At 39.8% G+C, this 20,477-nt stretch overlaps 1 protein-coding gene across 1 annotated transcript in view; it reads right to left on the reverse strand.

Annotated features, from left to right (window-relative positions):
* Positions 1 to 7,322: 7,322 nt before the first annotated feature.
* Positions 7,323 to 20,477, reverse strand: part of DOK7 (docking protein 7) — a 91,087-nt gene continuing 77,932 nt past the window's right edge. Inside the window, exons 9-12 of the mRNA XM_039542670.1 lie at positions 17,152 to 17,217; positions 16,013 to 16,084; positions 13,841 to 13,993; positions 7,323 to 7,816 (exon numbers count right to left, since the gene is read on the reverse strand). Of these exons, the coding sequence (XP_039398604.1) occupies positions 7,680 to 7,816; positions 13,841 to 13,993; positions 16,013 to 16,084; positions 17,152 to 17,217 (428 nt within the window). The 3' untranslated portion in view covers positions 7,323 to 7,679. The remainder of the gene's footprint in view (positions 7,817 to 13,840; positions 13,994 to 16,012; positions 16,085 to 17,151; positions 17,218 to 20,477) is intronic.

Raw genomic sequence — 20,477 nt, forward strand, 5'->3', positions numbered from 1 at the left:
ATTTTTCTTTGCAATTAAAAACAAGGTTTTCACTTATTCACATAGCGTGTAGAACTTGCTGGTTGTTTTTTTCAAATTATCCTCATTGCCAACAGTGTTTGGAGACCCAAAGCCAATTAGAACTGAAAAAAGAGGTCTTTTATTCTGATACAGGTTCACATAGACAGCAAAGCAGCATCCATCTTTGAAAAACTTACTCACTCACCTCCACAAACCTCTGGAGTATGCTCAGTACAGCCTTAGAGCTTCTAACAGTAAATAGCTATTCTCACATTGGCCACCAGCTCGCAATACGCATAACAAAAATACCTACATTATTTTTCCCCTACAAAGAAATGCAGTTTGTAGGCTGCAAAAGATAGTTCTCCCAAGTGATCACCGTACAATTCGGGACGGGCAGTGATTTTTTTTTTCTGTCTCACAAGAGGCATTCTTATAGCTACTTTTCCTCCTTTTCTTAACTGCCCTACATTTAGAGCTGAAGTCAGAGATTTAGGAAAGAACACGAGGGAGTCAGGTGGCCAAATCCCATTGAATTTCAGTGCAAACCAGAGTGATTTACAAGGATATTCGTGTCTTTATAACGGACAATACTTTAAGGGTAAAGAACATGATCTGCACCAAGGATGCTCAAGTATATGTGAATGGGTTTAAAAACTTACAGCTGCATGAGAGTATCAAACATCTAGAGGCTGAGTAACTTGCTAACTTTTCACCAAGATGCAGAGTACTGCAGCCTTGTATACCGCAGGGTAGAGAAGACTCAGGAGGAGACACTAACAAATCCAGAGATAGCTTTAGTTAGCCAGCTGGACACAGTGAGAATAAATTGGTTCTCGCCAACTCCCAGAATTAGTAACATGTCCAGTGCTGACTAGTGTCATCTAACAGGAAGCAGATTCTCCCACGACACTGCAATAAAGCTGGTGATTTCCAGGAAGATCCCCCCGATCTGCACTGGTGTAAATAATAGGAGAATCAGGTCCAGGCTCTTTATAAGACCTGGCCTGGGCTATGACTTGTGGAATGGACTGTAGCTGCTGCAGTTAGCCTGAGCTTCATTTATATTTTTATACCTTTTTGACTAATATGGGGTTCTTAAGGCACCTAAGAACTGGCATGGGAATTGTCTATCCTGTTCTAGAGATTCCGCTTCATTCCCAGTGCCTCTGTCCCTTGCTCTCTATCAACATTCTAGTACACTTTCCATTTGACTAGGAGGGCAGAAGGTGCAGTCACCTCAGGTCACTGCCGCCTGGCTTTGTCTACAAAGAAATATGGTATTATTCCGTATGGCCCCAAACACTACATGTCACGGGCATGCTTGGGTGACTCTGGAAATTCCTCTACAACAATACTATAGTATTGGTTTTTTAAGAGGTACCTAATTTCTACGGCATTGCTCTTATTCCTGGTCTCCTTCTTGACAAGATTAAGTGCTGCTCTTGAACAATAGGGCTTTTCAGACCCTCACTACCAGTCCACCTGCCTGCTTGTAAGACTCCCAGTACTAATTCTTAATGTATTTCTAATTTGTGCCTACAGCTTCTAGATCCAGCCTCTTCATAGTAAATGTGTGACATGAAAGCCAAATGCAGCCCACAGGATTCTAGTCTCCTGTAACAGGGAAACACGGGCCTGTGTACTACATGGTTCATTGCAAACTCCCTACTAAAGATGAGAACAACCGCAATCTACTACGTTTTGTACAATTTGTGCTCCCTGCAGATTACCAATAAAGCTCACAGATGGGTAAAGCTGAATGGATACAATAACAGATGCTGGTCTTTTCTGAGGCTTTCACAATATAATATGGTACGGACCAAGAAGGAAATTACTCACACACTTACTAAATCTGCCTTCTGATCTCCCGTTCCCTGTTGCTTATCCCTCAAAGAATTTGTCACTTACTATTTTAATAAAATGCTTATATTGAATACATACACATATGCAGTATAACAACAGACTAAAATTCTTCCTGGACTCTCTTTATGCAGCACCAGAGTAGAAACAAGTATTTTTTGAAGTTACAGTAAGAAACTAATTAGATCTCCCTTAAACTTTTATTAAAATGTAAGCTTGCTTAGCAGTTAGGCTCGTCTAAGATTTCACACAGCTTTAATAAAAAATGTATTGTACTACAATTCACAATGTCCCTTAGTTATGTTTCCCTGTTCTAGCCATTCAAAGAAAGTCCAGATAAGGATGTTTTAGTTATCTATGAAATACTGACCATCAACAACCCAAAACTTAAAACAACACAGTGCTGCCAAAGCTCTATCTTTCAGAAGAAATGCATTAGTGAGGTCATCAACACATGTGATCATTAAAGATCACATGGCACTTTTTGTTAACCCCAGCTACTTGAGCTGACATTTGGCCAGGATGTCATATTCTGCCTACTTAACTACAACTTCAGCTCAGTACATATTTCTTCCTTGTTCCTTACCCTAATCCAGGGGTTCTCAAACTGGGGGTCGGGACCCCTCAGGGGGTCATGAGGTTATTATATGGGGGGTTGCGAGCTGTCAGCCTCTACCCCAAACCTCGCTTTGCCTCCAGCATTTATAATGGTGTTAAATATATAAAGGGGGTTGCACTCAGAGGCTTGCTATGTGAAAGGGATCACTAGTACAATAGTTTGAGAACCACTGCCCTAATCTGTTGCATAGTATTGCTGGGTAAGGTTAAAGTGATGCTGTGTTGCAATCCACTCTGACTACATTTCAGTTGTGTGTGAAATGACCTGTTTATGGAACAGGTTGTGTAGCAACTAGTGATCCTTCTGGATGAAAGATGCTGTATAAACGCAAGACTATGGTATTATCTGGCAATTCACTTCCTGCTATGGCCATTTCAGCAAAGGGCAAAGAGGGCTTCCATGGACCAATGAACTGCTTATTTAACTGTACTTCATGCATTTCATGACCTGACAAAACAATGTAAATCAAGGATAAGTCAATATACTTTGATGGGCTGTACTATTAATAAGTCTTACAGAGAAAAGCATAAGCATTTGCCCAAGCTATTTGCTGAGGAGGATTCCTAGGGTCAGAGTGTCAAAGGTATTTAGGTGCCTAAAGATGCAGATAGACATCTGGGGATGTCAAACCCACCTAAGCAAGTTAAGTGCCTACATGCTTTATAAAAGCCCACTAGATGTCTATTTGCATTTTAAGGCAGCTAAATACTCCTACAAATCTTAGCTCCAGTGCCACAGCACTACAATTTAGTTTAGAGAAATTCCTTCTCTCCCCTGAAGGGTCACACAGGACAATGAATGCCACATCTTTGCTTTAAAAAAATGCCATAAAATCCACTGAAGTAGATATGTTTGAAAGTATCCTACCTGTGTAAGACTAGCAAAATCAAAGAGGTATTACACAGAGTACACATAAATGTGTGTGAAACATACCTATACTAGAGATGGACCAAATATTGGCTAGACTACCTGATCTGCCTGACTACCATTATGCCCACAATACTTCACCTGATGACAAGTAGCTAAAGCCAGTTTTCTCTGACTTCATCCCTAGAAGCACTGCTCCATAAATGACCACTTTTGGCATGTGTTGTTACTGTGGTGATGGCACTTCCAAGAGTAACATCATCTTTCAGGGATCAGCAGACACGGTGCTGTTTTGCTCTTTGGAGAGTAGGTCACCTGCATGATGAGATCCCGCAAGCCCTACAGAAGTCAGTAGGTGTGTGAAGAATGTAGGATCCAGGCCAAAACTTTTCACTTCTCCCAGGACAAATCAGAATGCCAGATTTATCTGAAAAAGGGATTGATTGGTTTTTGGTATTTTGGCCACAGCTCTGAATTGAATGGCAAACTGCAGTCTAGATCTCTCTCTTCTCCCCCACCCCACCCCCTTTCTGTTAAGGGTATGTGTGTGTGTACCCCTATAAATGTGTGTGATAGAAGCACTGCTATATTTAACAAAGGTCTGTTCATGGATTTATAGCGTGTCCTTTAACATTTGTCTTGGTCTGGCCCTGGGACCAAGGTAGTAGTCTGGAAACTAACTTTTTTTTGTGGTAATGCAACCTGTTGAGGGAAAGAGCTGTTTGGCCTTCATGGAAGTCTAAAAGATAGACACTTCCCATTTTTGTGTGCTCCTGTGCTGTAGCTCAGGAAACCTTCTTAAAGTAAGCTTGTGTAGGTCCAGAACGTAAATGAGGCCTGTGTGATAGTTTAAAAACAAAACTAACCACAACCCATTTCTTTAACATAGCCAAGATATTGAGATTTGAACAGCTACTGCTCACCCCCATACAAAATTTCTCAATATCGGAAAGTCCATATAAACATATTAAAAGGGATACCAGCCAGGTCAAATTCAGCCTAGAACACGTTTTGTTAAAAACAAGCTTTTATCAACTGAAAGGCAAATGGAAATGTTTGTGATTTATATGTATTTCCAATTGAAACAAATTTCTCTTTTCAGTAAGTTTACACTGCCATGTTGCATCTGCATTCCAAATTGTACCCCTATCACACTTCTGCATGAGATCCTGACACTGAAATCAGATATAAAAACAGACTGATCGCATACAAAAGTGAAAAATGGTAGTCTGCTTTTCATTGTCCAAGCTATCTGAAAGGCAAAAAGAAAACAAAGAGCATGAATATTGAAAAGTAAATAAGAGATTTAAAATTTTAATTTTTCATGCAACCTTATAGGGTGCTATTAGAATACTCAGTAAGGAGGCATCTCTCTCTGGATGGATGACTTTCTTTAGTAATGTGTTGTTTTTATATATATATATATATAAACAAACACACAGAGAGACATACATTTTAACCTGTGTCTCTAACATTGTAACTTATCGTTTAAAAGCACCAGATGAAGAATTTGTGGGCTCCAAGGTTGTGTCCCCTCTGCCCCCAAATAACCATGTTGCAATGGCCAGTGTTCAAAGAGAGTAATTTGCGGGGAGCAGGAGCATGTAGGGAAATGCGGCCTTTATAAGAGTGTATCTTTCCCTGGTAAAGTGTATTCACAATATATTCACCATGATGGACTGTGGTACATTTGAAAGACCACACATGTATTGCCTCATCAGAAATATCTGAATGAACTGATGATAAGAGTCATTTATCCCTGGCTGGGTCAGTGTAGCCAAAATGAGAGTGATGAACTCTATCCAAAGCAGGGAAATACCACCACCCTTCCCTTCAAATTGTCTGCTGTGGGTAGCCTCATGCTGTGTCATGATATTGCAATGATTACAATCCCAATCCTGCATCAGGATTCACTAATGCAAAGTCTGTGTGGGTGCAGAGATCTACACTAGCAGATCCCAGTACAGAATCAGGGCCTTGGAGGGGTATGACTTTGAATCAGAATATGATAGCTCTGCCCTGTGCTGTTGTGACACAGTATTGCCACTTAAGGTAATGTTGCAATGTATAAAAACCAGCTTAGCATATCATGACATGAGCAGCCTGATCTTCCCTGTCATGTATATAGCAGCAGTCCTGCCAAGGTGGAGCTTAAGTCCAAACATTGGCCTTCCGTGTCACTAGTATTTTTTGCAAGTATTTTAACACCAGCCCTGTGTCAAAAAGCCACCTTTTCCAAAAACAGTGACTAACCACAGAGTGATGCAGTAAAACATAAGAAAACTTTTCGGTAAATAATATGCATTTTAAATATTAAATACAAATATTTACATAACTAAGGGCTTGATCCTGCAAGCCCTCCCTAAGGAAATCTCTGATCAGCTCCACTGGCAGTCCCATGCAAGGGAAGGAAGGAGAGGCTTATAGGATTGGCGCTAACTGAAACAGGTCCCAAGAAGCAGTAAGAGTCCAGGATATCATAGTTCTTTTCAATACAAATTAACAAAATAAATTATAACTGTCCATTCAGCAAAAAAACCAAACCAACATTTTTTAAAATTGGGTGAACACATATTTATAAGATAGACCATGATTATCCCTAAAGAGATAGCACATTATATATACTTATACTTCCAGTCCTACGATTCTAGAATTCTATATGAAAGATGACAGTAGCTATTGTCAGCTCTCATATGCTTATTTATTTGCTTAAGAGGTTTGGGCATTTTTAATGCTAATTGTTAAATGTTAAAAAAAAAAAGAAAAGAAATTTTGCCTTCAGATAGACACAAGGGATTGAAGTCAGTGAGTAAAATTCATTTCAGTACAAAAATTTCACTCATTGATGTTACTTACTGCATGGATCTACAAGCAGAATTGGTTCCTAAGATTCTGACTTAAAATGATATTGTCAAAGTATTTTTCAGTACTTAGAGTATTTGTTTAATTAACTTGCTTCTGATAATCCTTGAAAGCTGAAAAGTGGCATGTTACTCATTGCCAACATTTTGTTTTTGTCTTCACTCTGGTTTGTTACTGTAGGTTCTCTGGCATAGACTAAAAAATATAAATAGCATTTTGTCACAGGACAAAAACACAAACCACAAAATATTATGCAGACTTACAAATTGATGCAAGAAAGAATAGGTCAAGTTTTTGAAGCATACAATGTCACTAACTATGCTAAAGCAAGACATCTCAGAATTATAGCTAAAACTATATTTCTATATTACATCCCATTGTGCCTATGCATTGTAGGGTCTCAAAAGACAGGGTGATCTTACATAGCATTGGTTCTGCAATATTTAGGCATAGCATGGAATGAATAAATGGCAGTTTTAGTTTTAACTCTGAAGGACTGATTTTGATCCTGGCTTCCATTTTTGAGGCATGGTTTTGGAGCTACAAATGCAGGCCCAGATTTTCAAATGTGACTATTAATTTGGGGTACCTTGATTTTGGACAGCTCAACTTGAGAAACCAGAAGCCTGATTTTCAAGGTATTGACCACCCACACCTCTAGTCAAAGTCAGTGGGAGGTTCAGGTACTCAACGCCTCTGAAAATAAAGCTCAAGGCTTCTTACTTAAGTTGGGCACCCAAAAACCAAAGCACCTAAAAAGAGTGGATTTTGGAAATGTTGGCCTCAAATCTCTGATTTGCAGGTACAACTAAACAGTCATAAATATGGCGTGACACTGCAAACACTTACACATATGCATAACTTGATGCACAGGAGTAGACTCATTGACTTCAATAGGACTATGCACCTGTGTAAAGTTAAGCATGTGCATAAGTGAGCCTGTATTTGGACAAAAATATGCCAGTAGAAACAGGTTTGAAACTCTGAATTTTCTCTTTGGTATTTAAGAAAGATACTTAATATCTGAATATGTTTTTATGTACTCACATGTATGTATACATATGTCTATTTGCACAGATCAATACTGTATGCAAACACACCCACCCACAAACATACATCCTTATTTACACATTCAAATTCTTTAAATACATGCCTCAGATCAGTAATCATTGAGATACAGCACCACGTTCTTCCAGGATTATTGAGTTATAGAAAAAGAAAACAGTAACTTACATATACTGTATATGGAAAAAGAAGAGAAGTTCTGGACATTACACTCAAAGCTTAACACACACACCATGCTACCAGTTTTCCAATTAGGAATTAGAATATTGGAATGAGTCTGGTATAAATATGATAAACAAGGGCAGCTTTTATAAGAGTATATTTTAAATAATAAATATGTGAATCATTTGAAATTTAAATTAGTACCAAGTTACAGTAAGCAAAATGTTCTTTCCCAAACAGATCACTCCTGGGACCCTTTCTTCTTGTGTTCAAGTTCCTGCAGGCGTTCCTCGCGGCATTGAGCGTGCTGAGTTCCCACTTTGTGGGCTGTCTCCGTGGCTGCAATGTCAATCTGTGCATATTTGGTTGATCCACCCCCTGGAAAAAAAAACATACAGCTGTACTGTTGACTATAATATCATGTATTCCTGGGAACGGCTGGTCCAGAGGTTAATACACCACTGTGGAAGGTCTGGGTTCAATTCCTGTCCACCACAGACTTCCTCTGTGATGTTGGGAAGTCACTTAGAAACAGATTTTCTAAAGGATTTAGATGTCGCTTGACTGAGGGGAGCAATGCCTCACCACAGACAGCCGGCCACCGCGTGGAATTTTCAATCCTGAGTTGGGTGACTCCACGTAATCTAAACTCCCTGTAGCTGTCCCCTGTGCATGGAGACAGCTAAGCCCCTAAGGAAGGGATATTTCAGAGCCAACAAGCTGAGTGGGGAGCCGCCTCAGCTAGCCAAAAGTGAAATGGCAGGGAGAGGAGAGGGGCTTTGGGACTTCACCCAGACCAGTAAGGGGTTGTGTCACTGCCTGCCCTGTAACCATGTGCTGTGCAGTTTTGGCTCAGTTCCCTGACACCAGCAGCCCTTCCAGTCCCACATCTCCCCAAAACCGTCTCCCCCCAAGTGTCCAACCCCTCTTACTAGATACTCTCAGAAGTTATTAGGTTTACTGTCTCCAAAGAGACAGAGCCCACACCAGCCTGTTAGTTTAGCTGAGGACTTCACCCTTCAGTTTAACACACAGCACTGAGATGGTTTAATAATAAACTTATTCTGGTTTTATTATAAACTAACAGATATTTAAGTGATAATATGTAAGAATTGAAGACAAACATGGTTATAAATAAAACAAAACGTGCTTTCTGGTGGCTAAAACTTGATTTCAACCAGGGTGGAGTTGATTTAAATCAAATTTATTTAAATAAATGATTTAAAATCACTAGTCAGGAAGACTAGATTTAACCATGGATTTCTATATAAAAGTGCATTCTTCACAACTCAGAGATAGATGTAGGTTTCATTTTTAGAAGGTACACTATACATTTTTAAAGTGATTTATTTTGCAAACTTTTCAGATTAGTTTTACAGCTATATCAGAAAATGAATGATTGTTTGGTTATTTCATTTACCAAAGGCAAATGAAGCAGAGATTTATGAAGTCATTGGGAGGTGAACTATCTCCAGTTCAACAGGTTAATCATTAATATTTGGAGGATTTTCTTGCTATGCTGTATTAAGAGGTGAATATCACCAGACAGACATTTAAATTGTTTTATATAACTAAAAACAACGTTATGTATTCTGGATTTTTTTCTTCAACAGCAAACATATAATATTTTAACAAAACAAGCATATGAATTTTTGAATTTAGTTAAACATTAAATATAAAATCAGGTTCATTTTAGTTAAAACTGTTTTTAACTAAAATAGTTACATGAAATATTTTTTAAAACAAAAACAAATTAAATCGACTATGTCAGCCAGGTCAACATGAGAAACTTTAAATATTGGCTTCTGCAGCTAATTCCATCGACTTCACCTTCATTTTCCTGTTTGTTCATAATCTGGAAAAGAAAAACAAGCTTTCCTGCTTTTTCAAGTCCTAAACAATTTCTCAATTTGGAATTAATTAGTCCAAAGGAAGAAAATATTCTTTCTACACCAGCAGAAGAAGCTACTGCTGTTAAAAGTGAGATCACCACTTCAACAGTCTCTGAATCCAAGTGACTTCCAAGCTTAAGTGACTTCCACCTGTTCACTGGTGTGACTTTCTTTAAATGATCAACAAACATATTTCTTGAATGGTTCACCCTTAGATCTGAAGTTTATTATGGAGGGATGATTGCTGGATGTCCATGTCATAGTCAACTCCTCTTCTTCAGTTGTTAAGGTTTGACCCTGGTACCAAGTATTGAAAATATTTGTAAGAAAATGAGCTGGAGATAGTGCTTGTCCCATTTGTTTTTTTAATGCCTGTAATTTAACTCTGTCATTGTATATTTCTCTTTTTAAGATCTCACTCAGTTCCTTCTAAATTTCAACAGCATCAGCAATAAAACAGCTATTTCCCTGCACTTTGTTCAAGGCTACAGAAATAAGCTTCAGGGTACTCAGCATGTGTTCAACATTTCTCTTAAGCCCAACGTTGAGCACTTTGGCTGTGACAGTGCCATCTATTTTTTCACGATTTTGTTCACAAACTGTCATCAGATTAGGCCAGTTCTTGATATAGTGCTCAAAACAGTCCACTGCTGAGTTCCATCACACGTCTTGTAGGAGAGTTAAGCTTGGTTCCTCCCACTTTTTTCAAAGCAGCTGCTGCAAAGTGGCTGTTACGGAAATATTTTGCAATTTCAACAACATTAGCCTTTATTTCTGGAACACTGAAGTCTTTGGCTAGGAGGTGCATCAAATGAACACTGCAACTGTATGTTATTAGTTTGGGACACTCTTCATTCTCTTCTAAATAATTTCTTCTCATCTTGGATATATTTGCAGCATTGTCTGTGACCAAGCTGCATACTAGACATTTGAATTTTTTTCCCCAGTTTATTATAGCTTTCACTGCTACTTCTTGTAAGTATTCTGCTGTGTGTGCATTTCCTGATGTATCAATTGTTTCTGTAAGACATTCCCTTCTTCTGTTGTCATAAAAGCACATACAACAGGATCATTGTTGACATTGCTCCACCCATCAAGACTCAGGTTAACACTTTCACCCAGTAGACCTTTTGCACACTGCTCAATTTCTCTTTCATATACTTTATCTAGCAATTTGCCTAAGACACCTGCTCTGTTGGGTGGACTGTATCCTGGACTTAATGACTGAACCATATTAATGAAGAGTGGATTCTCAATCATATGGAAGGGAGAGTTTGTTGCATAAACAAACCAGGCAAACCACATCTTTTAATTGTTTATGCACCACCCATACATACATCACACAATAATCTTAATGACCAGAGTGTTACCGGTTTGCATACGATACCTTACCTGACACCTTTTAGATACAGATTATGACAACATTGTTGGAGCAATGAGTGTGTCAGGCCTGTTGTTATGGAATGGTGTGTCCTCCGCCAGCTGGCATGGAGCAGCTCCCTGACTCACAGGGGCTTAGATGGCTAAGTAAGCAGAGAGCAAGAACAGCTCTATAGTCTGGTGGTTAGGGCACTCATCTGGGAGGAATGACCCCAGGTTCCAGTCCCTGCTTCAATTCATATTTTATTTATACAAAGCTGAACAGCATCAACAGGAGAGATTGAGAATGAGCCACTTCTGAATACCCAACAGCCTGGTGGTTAGGGAACTTACATGGGAGGTAGGAGACCCATCTTTAAGCCACTGCTCTAAATCAGACAGGGTGGGGATTTGGACCTGGGTCTCCCATATCCCAGGTGAGTGCTCTAGCATTGGGCACAAGTGAGAGTCACCTCCCCTTTGTTTATTTCCAAGAAAGGGTTGATCTGACTTTAGGCACCTAACTTCAGGAAAGCGCTCATAGCTGAGAGTCTCAAGTGGAGACAGACACCTCCCAGAGTTAGGTTTTTAACTAGCTTTTTGGGGTGGAGCTTTAGGCAATGCCTCTCTCCTCAGCATTTCTTACTGGCTACTTTAGCCAGCTCCTTACTCAGAGTGCTGGCTTCTGTGAATCCCATTCTTAGGCACTGAACTCTCCCCATTCATTGTAAATGGAGCCTGGGCACATCACTCAGGGCTGAGTTATCCACTGTGTGGCAGGGTAGTTAAAGGATGGAAAGCCAGATCCTGATTTCAATGGGAGTTAAATACCTTTGAGGATTTGGGCCTAAGTCCTTTTGTAGATCTAGACCTCTGGGCCTCATTTCCCCATCCCCAAATGGCAGTAATAGCACCTCACAGTGGAGTTGTGAAGACGACTACATTCATGATTGTGAGGTGCTCAGATACTACACAGTGATAGGGGCCAGATTAGTACCTTAGATAGGCATAGAGAAACAGTGGAAACACTTAAAAGTTATAAACTTGTTTAATCGAAATTAGATTTAAAACACGCATACCCAAAATTGCTTAAAAATTCAATACTTGAAGATCTTATAGGGAAAACTGTCAGTCCTGAGTACAAGGAATTACATGCAAAATTCTCACTGGAATTTATCTGAATGGGGAATTACTCTTCCAAATCTCCATGTATGGTGTTTGTGATTTATTCTCAGGTGCCAAAGGGTTAATCCTGCAAGGGTCTGAGTAGCCAGAGCCAGATTAAGGTATATGGTCCTCTGAGCTAGCAAAGCATTTAAGCACGTGCTTACTTTTAAGCATGTGAGTAATCCCACTGGTCAATGGGACTAGACATGAATTTAAAATTAAGCACATACTCAAGTGCTTTGCTGGAGATTAGAATTGGTAAAAGTACAGAGAAAGGCAACAAAAATGATTAGGGGTATGGAAGAACTTCCACATGAGAAGCGATTAAAATGACTGGGTCTGTTTAGCTTAGAAAAGAGACAACTGAGGTTATAAAATCATGAATGGTGTGGAGAAAATAAATAGAGAAGTGTTATTTACCCTTTCACCTAATGCAATAACCAGGGATCACATAATGAAATAAATAGGCAGCAGGTTTAAAACATAAGGAAGTACTTCTTCACACAACGCACAATCAACCTGTGTAACTCACTGTCAGGGGATGCTATGAAGGCAAAAGGTATAACTGGGTTCAAAAAATAATGAGGTAAATTCATGGAGGATAGGTCCATCAACAGCTATTAGCCAAGCTGGTCAGGGATGCAGCCCCATGCTCTGGGTGTCCCTAAACATCTGATTGCCAGAAGCTGAGACTGGGTGACAGGGGATGGATCACTCAATAAATTGCCCTGTTCTGTTCATTCCCTCTGAAACATCTGGCACAGGTCACTGTCAGAAGACAGGATACTGGGCTAGATGGACCATTTGTCTGACCTAGTATGGATATTCTTATGGATCATACCAGAGTATTCAGAATCTTGCAGAACCAAGTCCTATAGGGTCCATGCCTAGGGCCCCAGTTCCTGGAGTCATGAAATTACATCAGGTTCTTAGCTTTTGTTATAAGTCTCTAAACCTCAGACGTGAAGAAAACCTTGAAACTATGAATCAAGTACAAGCAATGAAATGATATCTGCCTGAGTCTGCAGACAGCCTGAAACATTTGCTCTGAAAGGGCTGAAGTCCCATTCATCTTAATGGCACCCTAATGCCAATACCCACTACTCTGGGAGGCCCTACCAACATCACTGCAGCAGAGGAATCTGTGTGTGGCAGGAGAGGAGTGCAGTGGACCCTGAGCTACCTAAATTAGGCCAGGACAGTGCTAGATACCAGAGCAGCCTAGAATCAAGTAGGCACAAAAGCTTAGTAGGGCCTTTTTGGGGCTTGCATCTCTGAGAAGCATCAACACTAGTTTCTAGACAAAGGACTGTGGAGGCTCTGTGCGGCCTGGTTTGGCGCATTGAGGAGGTATTCCTGATAGGGTTCGCTTTTTTCTGTTTTATGAATGTTATGGGTGTGGCTTTTTTGCCTGCCAGAGACATCTAAATCCAGGGGTGATGAGCCTCTGTAGCCCTAGGGAGCCATAGGTCCTCAGTGCATCTGAAAATAAGGTTACTTTTATGTAGGTGCCTAAATATGGGCTTAGTTGGTTAACTTTATACACCTACATTTGAAAAACGTGGCTTAGGCTCTCTGGCCCAGATCCACAAAGGTATTTAGCTGCTAATTTCCATTTAAATCAATGGTGGTTAATACCTTTGTGGATCTGGGCCTATGTGACTCACTTTCCACATCTGTATAATGGAGAGGACACCACTGACCTAACCCCCAGAGGGCTTTTGACAATTGTGTGCTATATAAAACCTAAAAATTAAATAAAAGGCAAGCACAACCCTTCAAGGGCTGGAGACATAGCAGCCTCCAGAGTCCCAGCTTAGCAGGACAGGTGTCCCTAATAAAATGTTTCTAAATGTTGACAATTGCAGGCAGACCCCAGCACCAGCAGCTGGCGGCCATGAATACAGGACCTCCCTCTGGATGCACACACAGTTTACATTTGTTAGCGTTTAGTAGTAGTAATGTCCCACTTAAAGGCCCTTACCTCTTATGCCTGTGCTAGGTTCTTGAAGCTCCAGTTCCATGTAGTGGAGCTGTTTCTTCGATGTAGGACTGACAGGAATATTAACATAAGTTGTTGTCTCACTGTGGGGTCGATCAGATACAGGTAGATCTGTTGAATAACCTACTGCCCCTCCTAAAAAAATTAACATACAATTATGACTGAAGTTCATAACTACTAATAATCCATTTAATAAGAGCAAACATTTCCTTCAAATATTCTATACAGAAATGCTCAGCAGAAAAAAGACACAACAGGTCTTCACCCTAAAGAATTAATGTATGTAACTGTGGACCTGATCAGGTTGGGGCTGAGGAGAATCTTGAACTGTTCATAAATATGTTATGTTGGAAGGTTGGAGAAAACCTCATTGAAGCTGGTTGGTGTAACTAACCACTGAACTTCATTTAGAATAAATGTAACAATCAAGCTCCTTCATGGAACCAAATAGCTAAAACAGTAGAAGCCACATCCAAAGCACAGGTACATGACCCACCTGGAGTAGAAGCTGAACTAGGTGGCCCAAGGGGTTCTACAGAAAGTGATACCACCAATGCAGGGTCTGGGACATTAATTGGTGGAGCTGTGTGCACGAGAAGCAGCAGAAAAGCACAGAGAAAGATGATTGAAGCCCCAGACACAGCCAGAGAAACACTGGTATTGTAACCCTGAGAAAAACGCTAAAGAGAGAGCTTGAGGGTAAACGACTGGCTGAAAGAGGCTTATAACTGTGAGCAAAGAAACTGTCTCCTATTATTGGATTTCTACTGTGTTCAGTAAACTTGACTTAGTACATTATTCGTAAATAAACAGGATTGCATCAAAGAAATACCTGCTTTCATCACCATTTTCTCCTCCTAACAAAACCAAATCTGATCTTGAAAATTGGTTAAACACTTGGGTCAAAAAGTGATAATATATATGAAGAGAAGAAAACAGCAGAGAGATTTTAGAAAGTGGGGTGCATGATCAGACAACAGGAAAGGAAGATTATTTTGGTAGCAGCTTTCTGGATTAACTGGAGGTAGAAGATGAGGGGGCTAAGTAATAGGAGTTTCAAGTAGTCAAGGTGGGAGCTATATGTTGGACATGAATAGACCATAAGGAACATTTGAATTCTGGAGATATTGTGGGAGAAAAACTGGCAAGATTTGGCAATTGCCTTGATGTGAGAGAAAGAGAAAGAGATTCTGCAACAAGTCTACACTACTTAGCGCTACCGCGGCGGACGTGAATTTCGTTCCGAACTATCGCCTCTGATAGGCGCGAGCGATAGTTCAACGACAAGAAGAAGCTTCGAAGTTCGAACCTCACACTCCACCGCAGCAGCAGCAGAGTCGACCTTGGGCTGGAGGGAGTTCGTTCCGCGCGGCGTCTGGGCGTGCGTAGTTCAACTAGTGGGGGTAGAATTCTAGCGCGCCTATTCACGTAGCTGAATTTGCGTACCCTAGTTCGACCCCCATTCTTAGTGTAGACCAGGCCTGAGATTGCAAGCTATGGGGACAGGAAGGATGGTGTAGTCAACAATCACATGGAAAGGAGGAAGATGGGATGGTTTTGGGGGCATGGGTGGGAATGATATGCTTTACTGAGACTTCTGGGCAGTATTTTGGCATAAACTTTTCTCTTGCTGTTAGCATGTTTCTGATCCCTTTACAGACACTGTGGTGTAATGAAAATTGTGATCTATCAATTACTCTGGCAGGCCGTGTGCCAAAGGTTGCCAATCCCTGGCCTACAGTAAGGAAGGATGAACTGCGCTTCTCTGTTTTAGGGAGCAGTCTGCTTTGTTGCTCTGTGTTTTGGGGTTCTTGTATGTTATCATTCTGAATTATAAGAAAGTATATGTTCCAACATTCCAGCAAGAGTATTTTACATTTTTATCTAACTTTTGTTTGTATGCCATGAAATATAACAGACACCACCCTCAGTTTGTGTCTATACTACAAACGTTACAGTGGATCAGCCACAGCTACGCTGCTCTAGTGTAGACACTTACTAAAGTGATGGAAAGGGTTTTTCTGTCACTGTAGTAAAACCACCCTCCTCAAAGGTGATAGCTAGGTAGACAGAAGAATTCTTCTTTAAAGTGTAGATATATTTAAGTGAATTTACTATCTTTTGATGTAATTGGTTGAAGTTCTGTTTACTCACCTGGTTCTTCAGGGCCAGTAGAAGTTCCAAGTTCTGCAGGTGGTGCCATGAACCCAAAACCACCTGTAGGACCTAAAACATTGAAAAATTTCCAACATATTTGGTCCCATTGTAGCTAGTAAATTGGATGGTGATAAAAGTACACAATTGCTTTCTTTCAGTTTCTAGGCACAATCTAAATAACGATGCTAAAAAACAACTGAAGAGCTAAATACAGGCTAAATACAGGCCAAAAATTCATATTTTCTAATGACAACAACTGCAAGGAAATAAGCATTAACAGTTTTAAAAGTTCTCAAGTGACAGCTGTTAACGTAAATGTGAGTTTTGCCATAAACTGCAATATCGAGCCTTGAGTGTATGATTCAGTGAGGGGTGGGAGGTTGATCTTGGGAGCTCCTGGAAGGCCCTCGTTAAAGTTCCACCACCAGAATGGCAGGATGATTTCCCTCCCTGGGATGGAGTTCGCCTCTTCCCTGGAAATTGCTTAACAGGAAATTTGAAGAAGATGATTCTGCTTGCGAACAGGAAATTTGTCATCTTTGGAATGGACCACGTTGCACCACATCACAAGTGTTTTCAAAACATACCCCAGGGAGAATACCCCCAGCTCCCTCTACAGAATCTTCACACACTCTCCCATTCAAAACTATGCAATAGGAAGGCTATACTATACTATCAATATACTTGCATTAGGTTTTCATCTACAAATATTCCAGCTTAATGTGCTTGTTTGCCCTTGTTTTGTCTCCTCCCTCCTTCATTTTTACAGGAACGTATATTTTAAATGGCCCTCACTGCCAGCATATAGGATCTATCACAGGCTAAGGTGGAAAATGTTTGTGGGAGCCCCTTGTTAAAATATTGGCAGCATTTCACTGACATGAATAGGATTAGTGCCTGCGCTTTGGCACACATCCCACCTGTCACTGCCTTTTCTAAACTTATCCCACCTGTCAATGCTGTTTCTAACAAAATATTAATTCATCTGCAAATTGAATGGAAAAATAAGCCATAATACGGATCATATCAGAAAATATCACTGTTAAATATCACTTTTAAAAATCATTTGTTTTAAGGGAAAAGTTACACACTTTTATGTACACACACACACAGAGAACTTAACTCATTATACTTACCAGCTTGCAGAGTGTGCCCTTTATGTACTTTCAGAGATCCAGAAGCTGCCATGACAGAAGAAGCACCTGTTTTTAAGAGAAATCTGCACATTAATGATAAATATCTTCGTTAGTATTAACTGTCTGCTGTGCCCATGCATTCACAGTCAATGTTTCCAAATAAATTACTCTGGAAAAAAAATAATTGGTAAGAAACACAAGATTGCTTTTGTCATGGGAGGTCTTTGTTCTAATAGCTTCCTTTTTCAGTTCATTGAAATCCTCATCTTGTAATTGTTATATAAATTAGTTCTTCTGTGTCGTTTCTTTGGAACAAAGAACCCCTCCAAAAAGTTTCCACGGGCCAGAAATTGCCATCCTTACTCACGCAATCAATGGGCCTACTTATAGAGTAAGGTACTACTCAGAATGGGTCAGAGGGACAGAATCACACCCAGAGTTGTGAATTGCTGCTGCTGCAACCCTAACGGTGTCTTTGGAATAGTTTAGCCACAAAACTTGGTGCTGTAATTAATGACTCATCAGACCTGATCCAAAACAATCCAATTGTAGGCATGATGCGATGAATAAGCAACAAACAGAGGAGGGAAGGGACAGGTTTTGACTTCTGTGGGTTTAGATCCAGCCCTCGCTTGCTCCGATGAAATATTGTTCAGAGTTTTACTGTCTTATTTAATCACAGAAGTCTGAGATAATAAGAAAAGTAGATTATCCAGACCATCTCTCCATCAATCCAGAATTGCTAATTATGGTGCTAATGTACAAATATACATCAGATTTATACCACTTTCCAAGTTATATAACCTGTTAAGTCTGTTATTATGACATCTATTTAGGCAATTTGGAACAGAGCCTGTTTTCTTTACAGTTTTCATTGTGGACACCATTACTCATGACGAGTTGCACTGACACAAATAATCCCAGTGGGGCTAGTTGTGTGTGTAAGCACTGCTCAGTTTAAGTAAGGGCGGAGGACTATGCCCTTTATTGTATTTTTTTTAAGACCACACTACTGGTGACAGAACAGCTGCACTATGTGCAGTTTGGCAGAAGGAGCCTGCATTTGGTACCTGGTGTAGAATTATCATCACCTTCTAAAATTATGAAGATTCCTTGAAGAGGTGAGCCTCTGAGTTTCTGAGACACAGTTTAAAAATAGCCAAACGTATCTTACCCTCACCGTGAAGAAATTATATAAAACAAACAAGGCTCTCAATATTCAACTGTCAAACAAAGCTGAATAACCACGGAATCATGCTAAATCGAAGCAACACAAAGATGATGCAAGTCAAATATGAATACAGATCAAAGGGTAGTAAACAAATACTTTACAAGTATTGTAATGCTGAGATTTTTGTCGAGCTGGGTACCTGTGCACACGAAATGTATGTACTCTATAACCAGAGGACACAACACACATTTTAAAAAGTATCTAATACTGAGGAACTGGATTTAAAAAAAAAACAAAGAACACCTCACATGGGGCCAGATTATAGAGCTCTTATACACCCTGTTGAGCACTTATTCACTCAGTCACATTGGTTTCAATGGAAATACTCACGTGACTAAATATTCCTTAGAGTGAAAAAGGGTTTCACAATCTGGCCTCCTGGGAATGACCAGCTATGTTTTCATGGCGATTGGTTTTCTTTTTCCTCCCCTAGCTTCCCAGAGGCTATAATGTGATTCGCTGTGCATCTTTTAAGACATTGTAATAAATTTTATGCAAATAACAGTTTCAACTTTTTAGGAGAGACAGACACAGATGTTTCTTAACTGCAGTGTAATTAATTAGTTTCATTTTCCTCTTCATCACAAAACTGAGCTGAGTGAGTTTAATCAGGAACTCAGTGCAATTCAATAGGAATCATCCAGCAGAGCAGGTGGACTTTTAAGCAACATTCTATGAGTTGTGGAAGAAGAGACTTTGTCCTGACATTTGTACAAAAGAACCAAAAAGAGAAAATAAACAATTAAAATGAAATATTTGAATCCATTTATGGTCAGGCTGATGTTACCCACTGGGTTTAATCTGGTGACCGATGTACATATGTTGTGGAATTTCATATGGACTCTTTTCATGAGGCTTTGAACTCCATATTACATCTACTTGTGCTAATGGAGAACATTAAAATAAATACATTGTCTATTGAGACAGGATGTGATGTCTTCCTGCTTCTTTAGAACCGCACATATGGTATGTCCTGTTCTATGGACACAAGGATACATAATGCAGCAAATCAGAGGAGCTGGTTGACAAGGTAAATTTTCAAGAATTTGGAGCAGCCATCTCCATGACAGTCATTCCCTTTCCACCACCAAGCTCTTCTGTCAAGCGACTTCATATGAGGTGTTTGTTTTGTTTTTTTTACAGTTCTTGGTGCTGTCCATTTTCAGTGTGGCTGACTCTGCCATGCCTTGTGTTCAAATGCATTAGCTCATTTAGAAAACTGTTTACATTTTGCTTTTCATGCTAAGAGGAAAAAAAATTTTCAATATGGAACAAAGAACGGGTACCCTTCCAAGGCATTTTTCTTGTGAAAATCAAGTCCACATACATTCTATCCATAGAATTGCACTCATATAGCTCCTACAGCTATGACAAAAAGAATCAACATTTGAAATGGCTGGCTGGCCTGCTTTGTAGCTTCATGTCAGTAGTCAGTCCTTTATGCGACTCGTTAATAGGCAGAACGTTTTGCTGTGTATGCACTTAAGTAGATAATGCATAAAAATCTCAAAAAACAAATGAGAGATTATGGAGGTTTAAATACAAATATTATAAACTGAGCCTTACAAGTTAAATTTTCCAACTTTGCCACCTGTGTGATGGCCACTGAATAGGAATGTGCACATGCTAAACAAGCGTTTATGTGCACAAGCTCCTTGTTTGCATTCAGAATGTAGGCAACAAGGTCTGAATGTCTAGACTGCCTGATTGTCTGGAAAAGTCATAACCTACAGAAAAGGAAAATAGTTTAAGTTCCAAGATAAAGTTGTGTTTCTTGCTGCATTAAAACTAGATGAGGCACCTAAATCTGCTCAGCACATCACTGAATTAGATGAAAACTCTCTCATCTCTTTCTTTGAAGAGATATGTTACCCTACATAATAGAGCATCCAAAGCACTGTGCCATTGTGACTGTCTGAGGATAGGGGGAAACTTTGGGTGTGTATCTATGGCACACAAATCCGTGGACATCTGCAAACATTTATACTGTTTCTAAAGTGATCTTGCCATACTCTGAAATATTCCCCATCTTTACAATGGGGAATTTCTCCGGATAGGATAGAATCTTTCAAAACCGTACACATTTTCAAGGGCA

The sequence above is a fragment of the Mauremys reevesii genome, linkage group 5, assembly GCF_016161935.1.
Source record: "Mauremys reevesii isolate NIE-2019 linkage group 5, ASM1616193v1, whole genome shotgun sequence".
Taxonomy (NCBI): domain Eukaryota; kingdom Metazoa; phylum Chordata; order Testudines; family Geoemydidae; genus Mauremys; species Mauremys reevesii.